This window comes from Monopterus albus, unplaced genomic scaffold (genome assembly GCF_001952655.1).
Source record: "Monopterus albus unplaced genomic scaffold, M_albus_1.0 scaffold212.1, whole genome shotgun sequence".
NCBI classification, from domain to species: domain Eukaryota; kingdom Metazoa; phylum Chordata; class Actinopteri; order Synbranchiformes; family Synbranchidae; genus Monopterus; species Monopterus albus.
In genome coordinates, this window is record NW_018128092.1 from 677,353 (window position 1) to 689,990 (window position 12,638).

The 12,638-nt window shown below is 45.2% G+C and overlaps 2 protein-coding genes across 5 annotated transcripts in view; both read left to right on the forward strand.

Moving 5' to 3' along the window:
• The window catches only part of kcng1 (potassium voltage-gated channel, subfamily G, member 1), a 12,637-nt gene extending 6,871 nt beyond the window's left edge, over positions 1 to 5,766 (forward strand). For 2 of the 3 annotated variants that reach the window (XM_020619027.1, XM_020619029.1), the window contains 2 exons: positions 2,264 to 3,108; positions 4,203 to 5,766. In XM_020619027.1, coding sequence (XP_020474683.1) covers positions 2,264 to 3,108; positions 4,203 to 4,982 — 1,625 coding nt within the window. In that variant the 3' untranslated portion in view covers positions 4,983 to 5,766. The remainder of the gene's footprint in view (positions 1 to 2,263; positions 3,109 to 4,202) is intronic. The other variant, XM_020619030.1, reaches the window with a different exon arrangement.
• Positions 5,767 to 7,538: 1,772 nt separating this feature from the next.
• Positions 7,539 to 12,638, forward strand: part of src (v-src avian sarcoma (Schmidt-Ruppin A-2) viral oncogene homolog) — a 29,048-nt gene continuing 23,948 nt past the window's right edge. For both annotated transcript variants that reach the window (XM_020618971.1, XM_020618972.1), the window contains exon 1: positions 7,539 to 7,888. The gene's annotated coding sequence lies outside the window, so the exon portion shown is untranslated. The remainder of the gene's footprint in view (positions 7,889 to 12,638) is intronic.

Here is a 12,638-nt window from a genome sequence, read left to right on the forward strand (position 1 = left end):
TGGTGTGCCCAGCGACCTATGGCGGCCCCCCCCCGCCTGTCTTTCAGAACAGCTAGAAACGCTACTACGCTGTAAACACGTATTTCTGCTGTAAAGCGGGCCAATTTAACATGGGAGTCTATGGGAGCTGACTGCCTCTTGGAGCCGGCCTCTAGCGGCCTTTTGAGGAACTGCACGTTTGGCACTTCAGCACTGGCTTCATTTCTCAGCCAAACATGTTTTGACTTTGTTTTTTTATAGGTTATTGAGCAAAAACTTTGCCCATTTAAAATTAAACCAAAAAAAAAAAGTGCGCACAAGTGAAGGGGTCTGAACACTTTCTGGAGCCACTGTATCTAGGTTTATTTTAGAGATATGCCAGTGGTTGAGCACAAACTGTGGAAATACCGGTGTCAGTGTCTGACAACAACAATAACATAATTATATGTCAGTACACACACCTCAATCAACACCTAACAGAAATGAATGTATTTGAAAACCATATGAGAGGGATTAAAACACACACACCCAGACAGATGTATTCATTTTTATAATGTAGCACAAAACAGTTACACGAGTGAGTTACCTAACAAGAGCCATTGTAACATCAGGGCATTGTTTATAACTCCCAGGCTGCCGACAGTAACAGATGTTCATGCACACTGCAGGGAGTGCGATTCTTATCCCTTGATGTCTGATGTAACTAGATTACGACCACGTTTAATGATGTATAAATGACATGTTCATACTGCTAACAGTGCAGACATGCTGTTTTTGTAATGTGCTAGTAATGTGCAATAATATTGTGGATCAAGGTAGCAGGCAAAGAGGCTTAATTTAATTTTCAGTTGGTGCTCTCATGGGAGTGATACTGTAGGTTAGACTGACAGCAGCTGCTGTAGCAAAACTCTCCTGCTTTTAATGCAAACATTTTAAATATTTGCAGCTTTCTTGTTTAGACTTAGCACTATGATCCCATCTGTCATTCTCTGGCTTCCTTTGCAAGGTTTGTCCAAGAACAGAGGAATAGTTTGGGCAACAATCTCATTCCTGCCAAGAGTGAGAAGGGACCATGATGACCTAGCACTGTCATGTCCACTCCCTAATAATGGAGCTAGAGTCAGGTGTCAATTAATTTAGCTTAGCATGACAACTGAAAGCAGGGGATGACAGCTAGCTTGGTTTTGCAGCTCCTCTAACGCTCATTGATTAACTTGCTGTGTACTGAAATGTAATGATAATGACTTTTATTGGCCAAGGAATTTGTCTCCAGTACAGAACCGATCTGCAGTACCAGCTCACACACACACCGGTGGCAGAGCTGGCCCTGTAAGGCACTGCTCTGGCCATCGTGAGCAACTTGGGGTTCAGTGTCTTGCCCAATAACACTTGTGGGCTGGAGAGAACAGGAATCAAACCACTGAGCTTCTGGGTGGGGGACATCCGCTCTACCTCCTGTGCCTCCAAGTAAAATCAACAATTTGTAATGGAGGGACTTAATGTGCTGTAACTATGTTTTGCTAACATTGGCTAGCTGTTTCCCACTACCTCCAGTCTTTAGGCTACGCTACGTTGGCTGACATTTGGCTTTAGCTCCATAAATAGCATACCTGTACATCAGAACGGCAAGTCCTTGTGTCATCGCTTACAAACATGGCAGTCAGAACGCTTTGTCATGTTGTCAATACAACAGTGTAGTCTGGGAGTATTTTCATATGTAAACTATGGCTCAGGTTTTGATGAAATGTACTTGGCTGCACCTGTTCTGTATCTGGGAGAATACTGGGCCAGTTCACATTGACACTTTTACTGTTTTTTCTTTCAATGTGATACAAAACACTAACTGTTTTATAGCACTGCATAATACAAAGAAAAAGATGTAACATTAGAAATGTGAACACAGGAAATGCCCCCTAGTAGCTTAACAATATTAGAAGCTGAGATTGTGAATATTTCAGGCAGGTTTCAAAGTTTCATTGCATTTCTTGAAGGATTGTTTACATACTGCTATGCCTTCTCAGTGGCCATTAGAGATAAAAAGCAAATCTCTAATGCTATGTAATGCTGCACTGTGGTATTACTCATTGTTGAGTAGCCAGTGTGGATGTTTTAGTGGTTTTGGTCCAACTTCACTCTATAAGTTTAAGAAGGCTTACGTTAAGGGATTCTCCTCATTAGATCAAAGCTATTATCATCCAGTTAACTTTGTAAAAGTTCATTTTAAGAAATAACAGAATTTTTATAAACAATAAGAGCCTTTATGATGTGATGTGTCTGTTTCCAGATCTGAATGTGACAGTGTGCTGGTGGGAGATTGAGCACAGGGATGTGAGCGAACCAGTAAAGATGACCCTGTTGGCGGGTGATGGCTCAGACTATGACTACAGTGCTGTGAGCTGTGCCTCTGATTCCTCCCTCAACCAACCTCCTGTACAAGAGGAAGAGGCTCAAAAGGGAGTCTTCTACAGGAGGGCGCAGCGGGCCCCTGACTTCAGCGCCCTCCATGATGACACACCACTGTCCAGCGCTCGTAAACTCCACGCCATCATCAATGTGGGCGGCCTGCGCTACCAGCTGCCTTGGACCACCTTAGAGGACTTCCCCCTGTCTCGCCTGGGCCAGCTGCACCTCTGCAGCAGCTTTGATGAGATCATGAGCATCTGTGATGACTATGATGTTACACACAATGAGTTCTTCTTCGACCGCAGCCCCTGTGCCTTCCGTAACATCCTGACCTTCCTGCGGGCGGGTAAGCTGCGCTCCCTCAGGCAGATGTGCGCCCTCTCCTTCAGGGAAGAGCTGCTCTACTGGGGGGTCCCCGAGGAGAGTCTGGAGTGGTGTTGTCGCCGGCGTCTGCTGCAGCGTGTGGAGGAGTTTGAAGCCATGGAGAGAGCAGAGGAGGAGGAGGACCTTCTAGAGGATCTGTTGGATTCAGAGAATGGCTGCAGGGAGCATGTAGCCGAGTCCAGACTCAGCTGGTGCATGGGCAAGCTAAGAGACATGGTGGAGAGGCCTCACTCAGGCCTCCCGGGGAAGATCTTTGCTTGTTTGTCTGTGCTGTTTGTCACCATCACTGCTATCAACCTGTCCATCAGCACCATGCCTGCCATGAGGGAAGAGGAGGAGGCGGTGAGTAGACTGATGACATTTAACATATCACAGTCACTGCATGTAAACAACATGTTGCTGAGAGGCAATGAAACTCACAAGTGATTTCATGTCAGTGAGGAAAAGTAAAAAATGCCATGATGCAGCAAAACCTCACTGTCGTCCTGTGTTTCATGCTGTCTGCAATCACACCACAATGCACTGACAACGAACATTTGAGCCCAACAAGGTTGTCCGCGTTTCTCAGTAGGCTTCTCACGCTGCTGACTCAGGTGTCAGGCCAGTAGGCCCACTTCTCTAACTCTGGATTATTTAGTCATGTGGCTTCTTGGAGCACAAGAACATTAAGGACATGTAATGAAGAATGAGTTGAACGTCTTTTGTACAGTCACAAAGTCACAGAAGCAAATCAAGCACAGACAGTGTGCAGGAAAAGTGAAAGAAGAGAAAACAAGCAAAATAACTGAAGTTACATTTACCTGACACACTCGCTTTGTATTCACACTTCACTGTTCTCAGTACGTCTGAACTAAGCTGTTTCATTAAAAGTGCCAGTAATCTCAATCTAACAGCTCCTCCGTCTCTAATTTATTGCAGCCAGACAGCAAAGTGTGTAAATGTTCCTGTCTTTGACAACAAGTTTACTGGAGTTTTCAGGTGCTTGTATGTGTCTACTCAAAACATCTCCTTCTCTGCAGGAGTGTGTTTCATAATGATGTTTTCCCTGCATTCAAAAATTGAAATACTTCTCAGCACCATTATTCCATCTAAGAAAAGCACCTCCCTTCCAAAAAAAGCTTAAAACATGCGTCACAAAGAACAGAGTGATCATTTTATAAGTTCTGAGTTTACTGTTTATTTATTATTATGCCAATCACACATTATAAATAGGTAACAAAATTGGTATTTCAAAAATGCAACTCACTTTTTTGTCTTCATAAATCAATAATGTATCATTTCAGTGCAAGCACAATCAGTGATCTTTTCCTGTCCTTAAATAGTTGTGCATCCCAACATGCTTAGCTCCTGGATCTCACATCGAAGTGGCTCCCTCTAGTGCTGACATCCACCACTTAACATGCTGTTGACCACAGGTTTTTGTTTTTCTTTACCAGGGCACATGTTCCCAGATGTGTTACAACATCTTCATAGTGGAGACAGTGTGTGTGGCCTGGTTCTCCTTGGAATTCACCCTGCGCTTCATTCAAGACCGGAGCAAGCTGACCTTCCTCCGACAGCCCCTGAACCTGATCGATGTGGTGGCCATCCTGCCGTACTACATCACACTTCTGGTGGACAGCACCTCCAAAGGGGAGAAACGGCTGGGCTCTGGCAGCAGCTACCTGGACAAAGTGGGCTTGGTGCTACGAGTCCTGAGAGCTCTGCGCATCCTCTATGTGATGCGGCTAGCTCGCCACTCCCTGGGCCTGCAGACTCTGGGCCTGACAGCACGCCGCTGCACACGGGAGTTCGGGCTGCTCCTCCTCTTCCTGTGCGTGGCCATTGCGCTGTATTCCCCCTTGTTGTACTTGATTGAGAATGAAATGAACTCCACACAGGAGTTCACCAGTATCCCTGCTACCTACTGGTGGGCTGTCATCACCATGACGACAGTGGGCTACGGGGACATGGTGCCAAGGAGCATCCCAGGGCAGGTGGTGGCTCTCAGCAGCATCCTGAGTGGGATCCTCCTCATGGCCTTCCCCGTCACCTCTATCTTCCACACCTTCTCACGGTCCTACGTGGAGCTGAAGCAGGAGCAGCAGAGGCTGCTGCAGAGGAGGACACACTTCCTGCTGCGAAGCCGCATGGCCGGCCTGGGCAGCAACCTCTCCTTAGAGAGTGATATGCTCTTCCCCATAAGGTCGTCTGACACCAGAGACAGGGATGACTGACACTATAAACAGAATCAGGGCATGAAAGACCAGAGGGAACAAGAGAACTAGAAGAAGAAAAACAAGAAGACAATTTCTTTTTCTTCCCAGAAATGCAGCCTTGCTGTGTAGCACAGTCCATTTTGTTAAACATGAAGGACAACCAGAGGAGATGAGACTGAGGAGTCATTTAGAAACAGTGTCCATCAAAGACATAAATCTGGATAAAATGTATTATACCCTGGTGACAGAATACCAAATAAAAGTCAGATTTACAAGATACACATATAATCCTCATTAAGCTGTTCAAGTGTAACAATGATCTATACAGTAACAGTCTAATACTGGAAAACATTGTAATTCAGATGTGAAACATGTGAAGTGACACAAGAAATAATGGAAGAAGACAAGCACCGAGTCCCTATGATGCAGCAACACAGTGACGTGTTTCATCTCTGATTAGATGTTTTAGTGGCTTTGTTAACGTCACGTGCTCCTGGGAGTGTCACGTAATGAAGAATAGAAGATGCTCTTCACTTTTGTTACGTCCCAAAGGTGAAATGGGATTTCTGTCTAAGCTAAAATGTGACCCTTAGTCCACTGATTACTTACTGTGCAAACTCAGAGAATTATGTTGGTTTGCTTAATATTTCCTCATCTGGCACTGCCAGCATCCACATATTAATTATGATGTATTAACTGTCCTTTGACTCCTTGAGGTTCCATATGCAATTTTTGAATACTTTTGAATATTTTTTCAATACTTATTGTGCTTGTAATTACTGCGGTTGCTGTGCATAGCTGTTTATAACTCATTTCTCTCCTTAAAGTGGATTTGAAATCTCTTTTGAGCACACTATTGCTTCATTGTTCCTTCTCATTTTAACTTTAGATGTAACTTAACTTTTACCCTTATTATCTCAGAGGGAAGCTAATTTGTGATATGAAACATGGCAAACACACAGTACCAGTGACACAGCAGGCAGGCAGATACAGCCATAAACACACACAGCACCCTGTAATGCTTATGGAAGAAGAATTCAGTGTAAGAAACTGATGTTAGCATCAGTGCAAAAAGCAAAGAGCAACACACAGTACCTACTACTGTGTAGCTGCAGCTGCTAGTCTCTGAAAATCCCAGTAGATGCATGACCTGTCTCGGGGCCCTGGGTGAAAAACTGTTCTGTCTGCTGCACAGTAAAATAGATTTTTAACCAGTTTCCCAAGTTGCGCCTGTTACAGCATCGGCCACAAAGAAACCATTTATTAGCACTTGGTTATATATTCATGTTTCTCTCAAACATGCTATATTTTCCTAAAAAATATTTTACATAAAGAGCAAAGTCGTGTATATCCTGGATTAGAAAATGGAGTTATGACTAAATCTTTTTTACTGTACAACAGACATGCAGCTTGTTTGGACTGATTCTGTGTGTGTCGCTGCCTAACAGCTGTTTTTCAAAGATCTCCATGGAACAATAATTGTTTTTTAGAAAATCAGATGCTTAGGTTCTCTGAATGAATGGCGAAACATGAGAGGCACATATTACTGCTGCCAGTGGTGGAATGTAACTAAGTACATTTACTCGAGTACTTTAGTGAATAACAAATTTGAAAGTACTTCTTCTTTACATGAAAGCTTTGTTTCTCATGCATTTCACAGGGAAACGTACCTTTACTCCACTACATTTATGTAACAGTGATAGTCACTAGTTAATTTGTACTTTAATGTTTTCAGTACATAAGCTAAATAATCCCTTTATATATTATGATGCACTGTTCCAGATGAGAAGACCTGAGATTTTTCACCACAACCAGCTCCAACATTAAAGTACACAGTCCTGCATCAGTACGAAAAGTCCAATAAAGTTATACACAGTAATAGAACTTTGAAAGTGACAATATCGCTGCGTAATAAATAGTTTTACTTTTGATCATTTAAGGATGTTTTTGCTTATAATATTTTTCCTAAATGCAGGACTTATAACTGTAAAACAGTATTTTTTTTTACAGTCAAAGAAAGTTTTACTTGCAGACTTCTAGAGTAAATGTGATGTGATGACGTCTTTCATCACTGGGTGCTGCTAAAAGTTCCCTGTGAAAAAGAAATGTCCTGCATCCCGTGACTATCTCATTTGGACCATAGGTGTCAGCATTATGCCACTAAAGGGGGGAAAGGGCTACAAGGACGTTTGTCCATGGAGGAACAGAAACTCTGTTCTGTAGGCCTCCTGGCTCCCACTCCACCTCCAGCACAGTAAGGACTCCCTCACCTAATTCATTTACTTCCAGCTGGTCAATTAGTCTTAATTACGTTATGGCTACAGAAGAGCACTTGAATCTGATCAAGGCTTTGGCTTCCCATCCATTCCCAGTGTATCAGTTCACACAGCAGATACAGCAGCTAACCCATAAGCTTGACACCTGGGTTTGTCCCGGGCAGGTCTGAGCCTGCTCCCACCAGGTGAGAGGGGCCCTTCTGTGAAACAACTTTCAACTAAATCACAGGTCGACTGAACACTTCCACCAATCAGAGCCAGACAAGGCCGGAGGCCCCGCCCCTCTCCGCCTCCAGCACATCCCAGTGTTTAGATCATGTTCGAGCGCAGCAGCTCACTGTCGGTTAGTGCTTCACCAAAAGCCGGACTTCTATCCTACAGGTCACTTAGGAGGCACTGGGTGTTTGGGTCTGTATGTTAATGAAGGTGTTTTCTTAGCTTCGGGGGTTTTCTCCTCTCTAGCCGAATGGGACCCTCTGTCGCTGGGTTTGGCACCGACTGACTCTGCCCCCGCTCCTGAAGCCCCCACTCCGGGCTCCGCCAGCTTTGGTGTGTCCAGTCACTTCATTCATGGTTTGACGCCAAACCCGCCTGTTTGATCGGCAGAAGATACGACGACGCCAAATCGCCGGCAGCAGCGCGTCATTGGTGAGTAGCCCCAACTTGGTGTCTTAGTGAGTAGACTAATGAAAACGGACCAGAACTGAATGAGACTGTCTGGAGATGGACGTGGTCATGGCACTGTCCAACTGACACGTGTGTCCTAAATGCGTTAAACGTGTTCTTCTCTGTACAAGACATTTGCAGTCAGTCTATAATTGCTTTTGTTAATGGGCTAATAATTGTCAGCTCACTTTTTAATTGACCAGAATCACAGGTTGCAGCCAGTCTGACTCAAACGACAGCTTCTGCAGAGAGTCCCACGTCTGCAGTCGTTTGGGGAATGGCACTGTGCACTGTGCACATCCTCTGAAGAGGCCCCCAGGCTGAAAGCCTTCACAAGACAAAGTGAAACTTAGCAGCTGTAGATGCTCTGCAGTCACTTTCTGGGCTTGTCTCCTGTACTCAGCTGTCCGTCAGTGCTAGTGAGGGGATCAGTGGAGGACACACATGCTCGGGCAGGATCCCACACACTGTGAGGATGTGGTTGTCATATGTTTAGGGTTAGTCTCTCCCACTCAACATGACTCAAAGGCCCAAATATCGACTCCAGTGTGGTGGTTACTAATAATAGGAAAGATTAGGTGGATCTCAAAGTAATATAGTCTGCTGTTTATTTAGCCAAAGCCACATAGATGTAGTGCGTATTTCTCCATATTGTTTGTGTCTTAAAACTGTGGCCGTTCATCAGCCACGCTGCTGATCCAGCATCACAGCACAGGTCTGCTGACTCAGTCTGCTGTCATCTACCTACAGAGTTAAACTTGGTTTGGTGTTTAGACTAAATTTGCTCTCAGACACTTTGTGCAAGACGCCATGATGCCTTTTGCTGTGACTACAGTTGGTATATAACACCTTTTACACATGCACAGGGGCAGACTTAATGATTTTGGGGTCCCGGGCAAACCCAAATACCCCACCCCACTGATTGTCTAATGAGGATGTGTGGTATTAGGGAGGTTGCTGATAGGTGTGTTTTTACTATTTGAAGTATTCAGATAAAAAGTGTATTTTTATTTTTAAATCCAACGACATCAGCACAAAGAAGCGGCCACTCCTCCACAGAATCATACAGACACACTTGAACCTCCTGTACCCAGTGTTGTTGTTGTTGTTGCAGCTTTTTGATTTGCCTTCACCTAAATCCCATGTATGAAGCCACAGCTTGGTGTTTTCTGTCTCTGGAATCTGAGACATTTCTCCAGAGATGTATTTCAGTGAGATGTCAGTAGTTTTTTAATGAAAATAAAATTGCCATTACATTTGAATATTAATAGTACATGTATCCACCACAGACTTTGTATTTTTGTATATTTGGTGTTTGGCAGCAGGAAGATAAACCATATTATATCCAATGGATTCAGTATCCGGGTGGCACAGTGGTTAGCGCTGTCGCCTCACAGCAAGACGTGTGTTTGTCTACACGTCAGCCCTGTGATAGACTGCCGACCTGTCCAGTTAAATGCTTTTACTTACTGTACTGTAAAGCCATGAGAGGTGTTGCCAGTTTCACTATGCAGCCAACCAGTGAGCATTTCTCAGAGTGGTACGAGATGCTCCATTGTACTTTCTGACTGCTGGATTTCAGGGGACCTCATGCTCCTTGGAATCCCATGAATGCCTTCCAGTTAAAGCGATGGATGCTTCTGTCAGCTCCTGTGAGACTGGTGGAAAGTGGCTGAAATTCCTGCTAATTGGCAACGTGGCAACTGGCCCCTTTGTCCCCTTTGATACTGGAGTGGTCTGTCTGTCAGGGTGATACACTGGGCCTGGCATCAATGAACCACTTGTTTCCGCAGCTAGAGAATCAGCAGCTTTAAGACAAGTCGATTCCACTTTCAAACATTGCCTCTGTGTCCCCATTCAGAAGGATGGAAAGGAACCAGCGAGGGGTGGACTATGCAGAGACTGTTTCTCAAGCATCCCAGTCAAGCATTTTGATAGTGATGTGTGTACTTTCCTCTGCACTGGAGCGACTTGAGCAGCTGTGTTGAACAGACTCCACTGCTTGCTGACTTCATCATTTGATCTAGTGAGTGCCCCATTTTTCTCCAGGTCAGATGAGGATTCGTTGGCCCTGTGGACATACTGTATTTGTTTATGATAATATGAAGAGGAACTAACCGATTGGCCAGAGGAACAAAAATCAAAAGATGGCCGAGGGCAGGTTGACAGTGATCGAGTCCAGGCTCTAGTAGTCGTAGTAGTGGAGGCAGTGTGCCTCTTCTGTGCTGTTCCCTTTTGGCTTTGGGGTACTGTATTTAAGAAACACAACACTTGTCTGATGTCACTGTCCGCCCCTCTTCCGTTTCCCAGTGAAGTGAGCAGTACACTCCAAAGAGAGAGGAAGAGACAGGGGCTGTAAACATGAGAGAGGGGCTCCCGATGAGTCATGGCTTCCCACTGACAAATGCCTTTGAATTTTTTGTGTGACACATGCAAAACGTCTGTTGCTCTGGCCCAGATTTGCTGCTAATTAGTGCCAGGTTACACTGAAGGGCATGCAGTTGAGCATGAGAATGCCAGTGCCACCTGCTCTCCCACTCTTTCTCTCTGTCTCATGTCTCTCTCTTCCTTTATCTGACTCTCTCTTTCGGTTTAGACTTTTGTGTGTCCGTGGACTGATTTAGTGTCACTCTCCATGTCGTTCCTGCTTTAAAGTCCCCGCTGTGCTGTATTACTTCCTGATTTAGTGAGCGCACTGTTCAGATGTGAAGCCACAAAGCTGTCCGTTGCACCCAGTGGAGGCAGCTGAATGACAAGGATGCACAAGTGAAGTGCTCCGACATATCCCTCCCAGCTCTCTGTCAGAGGGGCCTGGCCATTTGAATGAAGTATCTGATAGTGGTTTGATAGAGACAAACAGAGGAGGGCTTGTATCCTGCCAGGATCCCTGGCCACTTCCTGTCCCTTCGCTCTGGGACTAGGCCAGGGTGACACAGGCCACGCATCTCCACTCAATCCACCCACTGTTGCCTCTGCGGAAAAGCGATCGCTCTCACACCCTCGTTCCCATTGCTCTGTGCACGTTTCTTGTGACAAGAAAAGCGTCTTTGGCATTTAGAAAGATGCCTCTGTGTGCCGCTTTGTGTTGGCGCAGCTGTGCAAGCCCAGCCGGGATGTAGAGATGCTGGGAAGAGCTCATGCTGCTCTCCTCTTTCTTAACACGTGAGGCTCTCCATCCTCTGAAAGTCAATACGCAGGGTTGAAGCCTGTCAGACTCATCTGTTGATTAGTCAGTTAGCTGATTTGTTGATTGACCTAAAATTAATCAGCAGCTGTTTTGGTTAGTGCTGAAGTTGTTTTTCACAAACAGTTACCTACTTCCACCTTCTGAGTTGTGTGAGTTCTCTCCGTCTTATGTGACAATAAACTGAATATATTTGGGTTTGTGGCTGTTCAAACTGTGAAAACAAGCCATATGACGCGGTGGGGCTGAGTTTTAGGACATGTTGCTGGTCATTTTTCACTATTTTCTTACAGTTAGTTGCAGCCCTGGGCCTGACATATGGACGTGGTTGAGATTCATGGTCTCTCTAATAAAGGTCCAATAAATTATTGCTGTAATGTTTCACAGAATGACCATAATAGATCTGTGGGAGGTTGCTAAACAATACCAGTGTCTCACTAATTACTTTGCTGTGATTTCTCACTTTCAAATGTGGCTTGTTAGCTCAGAGTCTGTAAAAGTCTGCACTCACTTCCCACCTACCTGAATCTTTAGCTGTATTAATATTCCGCTACGTGTCACCCTGATATGTCACTTCTCTGCTACGTTTAGCAGTGACTCTATGACTGTTTGTGTTCACTTCTGACCGTGACGTGTCTGTGACCTCCGGGGTCACCTTTCTCTGTCCTGATGTGCGTCTGGATGAGAGAGAGTTTAGTGAACCCACCCTTCTGATCCAGCCACACCACCAACCGTCTGCCCTGTCCTGATCCCCTGGCAGCCAGCGTCTCCACCACTGCTTCACCGCCCTGCTGAGTTCCATTTGAATATTGAAATCAGGGTCTGCTGAACAAAGAGGAGGTTTAAAAGAGATGGAGGACATCGCTCCGGTGTCGGGGGCCCTCCCCCTCTGATCTGTAATGGACATGTCATGACAGGGAGCGGTTGTGTTTTGATGATGAAGCGTGATATGGGCACATTTTAGAGCTTTAATGGCAAACCCTAGTGGGTCTTTCTGCCTCTCTGTCTGACTCCAGGGAAGCAGAACTGCCATCTTTGTCTTTCAGTTTGAATTCTGCCAAAGAAATGTTGAAGCAGTATGCTTTATTTATGCCACTGCATGTGCACGTACACATTACTGCCTTGTTCTTGAAGTGTTTTGTAGTAGCCTGTTTACGCTGACACTTTCACACTTCACTGTTCTGTTTTGTCAGTGAATCCAGCCTCTGTTGTTATTTAGGAACATATAGGTTTCGTTAAGAGCAGTGAATGCTCGAATCAGCTGATCATCAGCTGCAGCGTATGACACGCAGCGTGCATTTAATTTGTGTTGACAATAAACACAATCTGGACCAGAGCTTTTTCACGGCAGGATGAACAGCTACAGGGTGTGTTTCCACCATGGCTTGTGCTCTTGTCCCTATAAATGCGGCCGCCTGACGTCGCTCTCCTCGTCCCTGACAGCAGGTAAAGGTAGTGTGCTGGGGTGGGAGGCTCGGGGCAGCCCAGCTCTCTACGTGCACCCTGTGCATTTCTGCTCTGGGCTGTGGGAGCAGGAGAGGAGTTTAA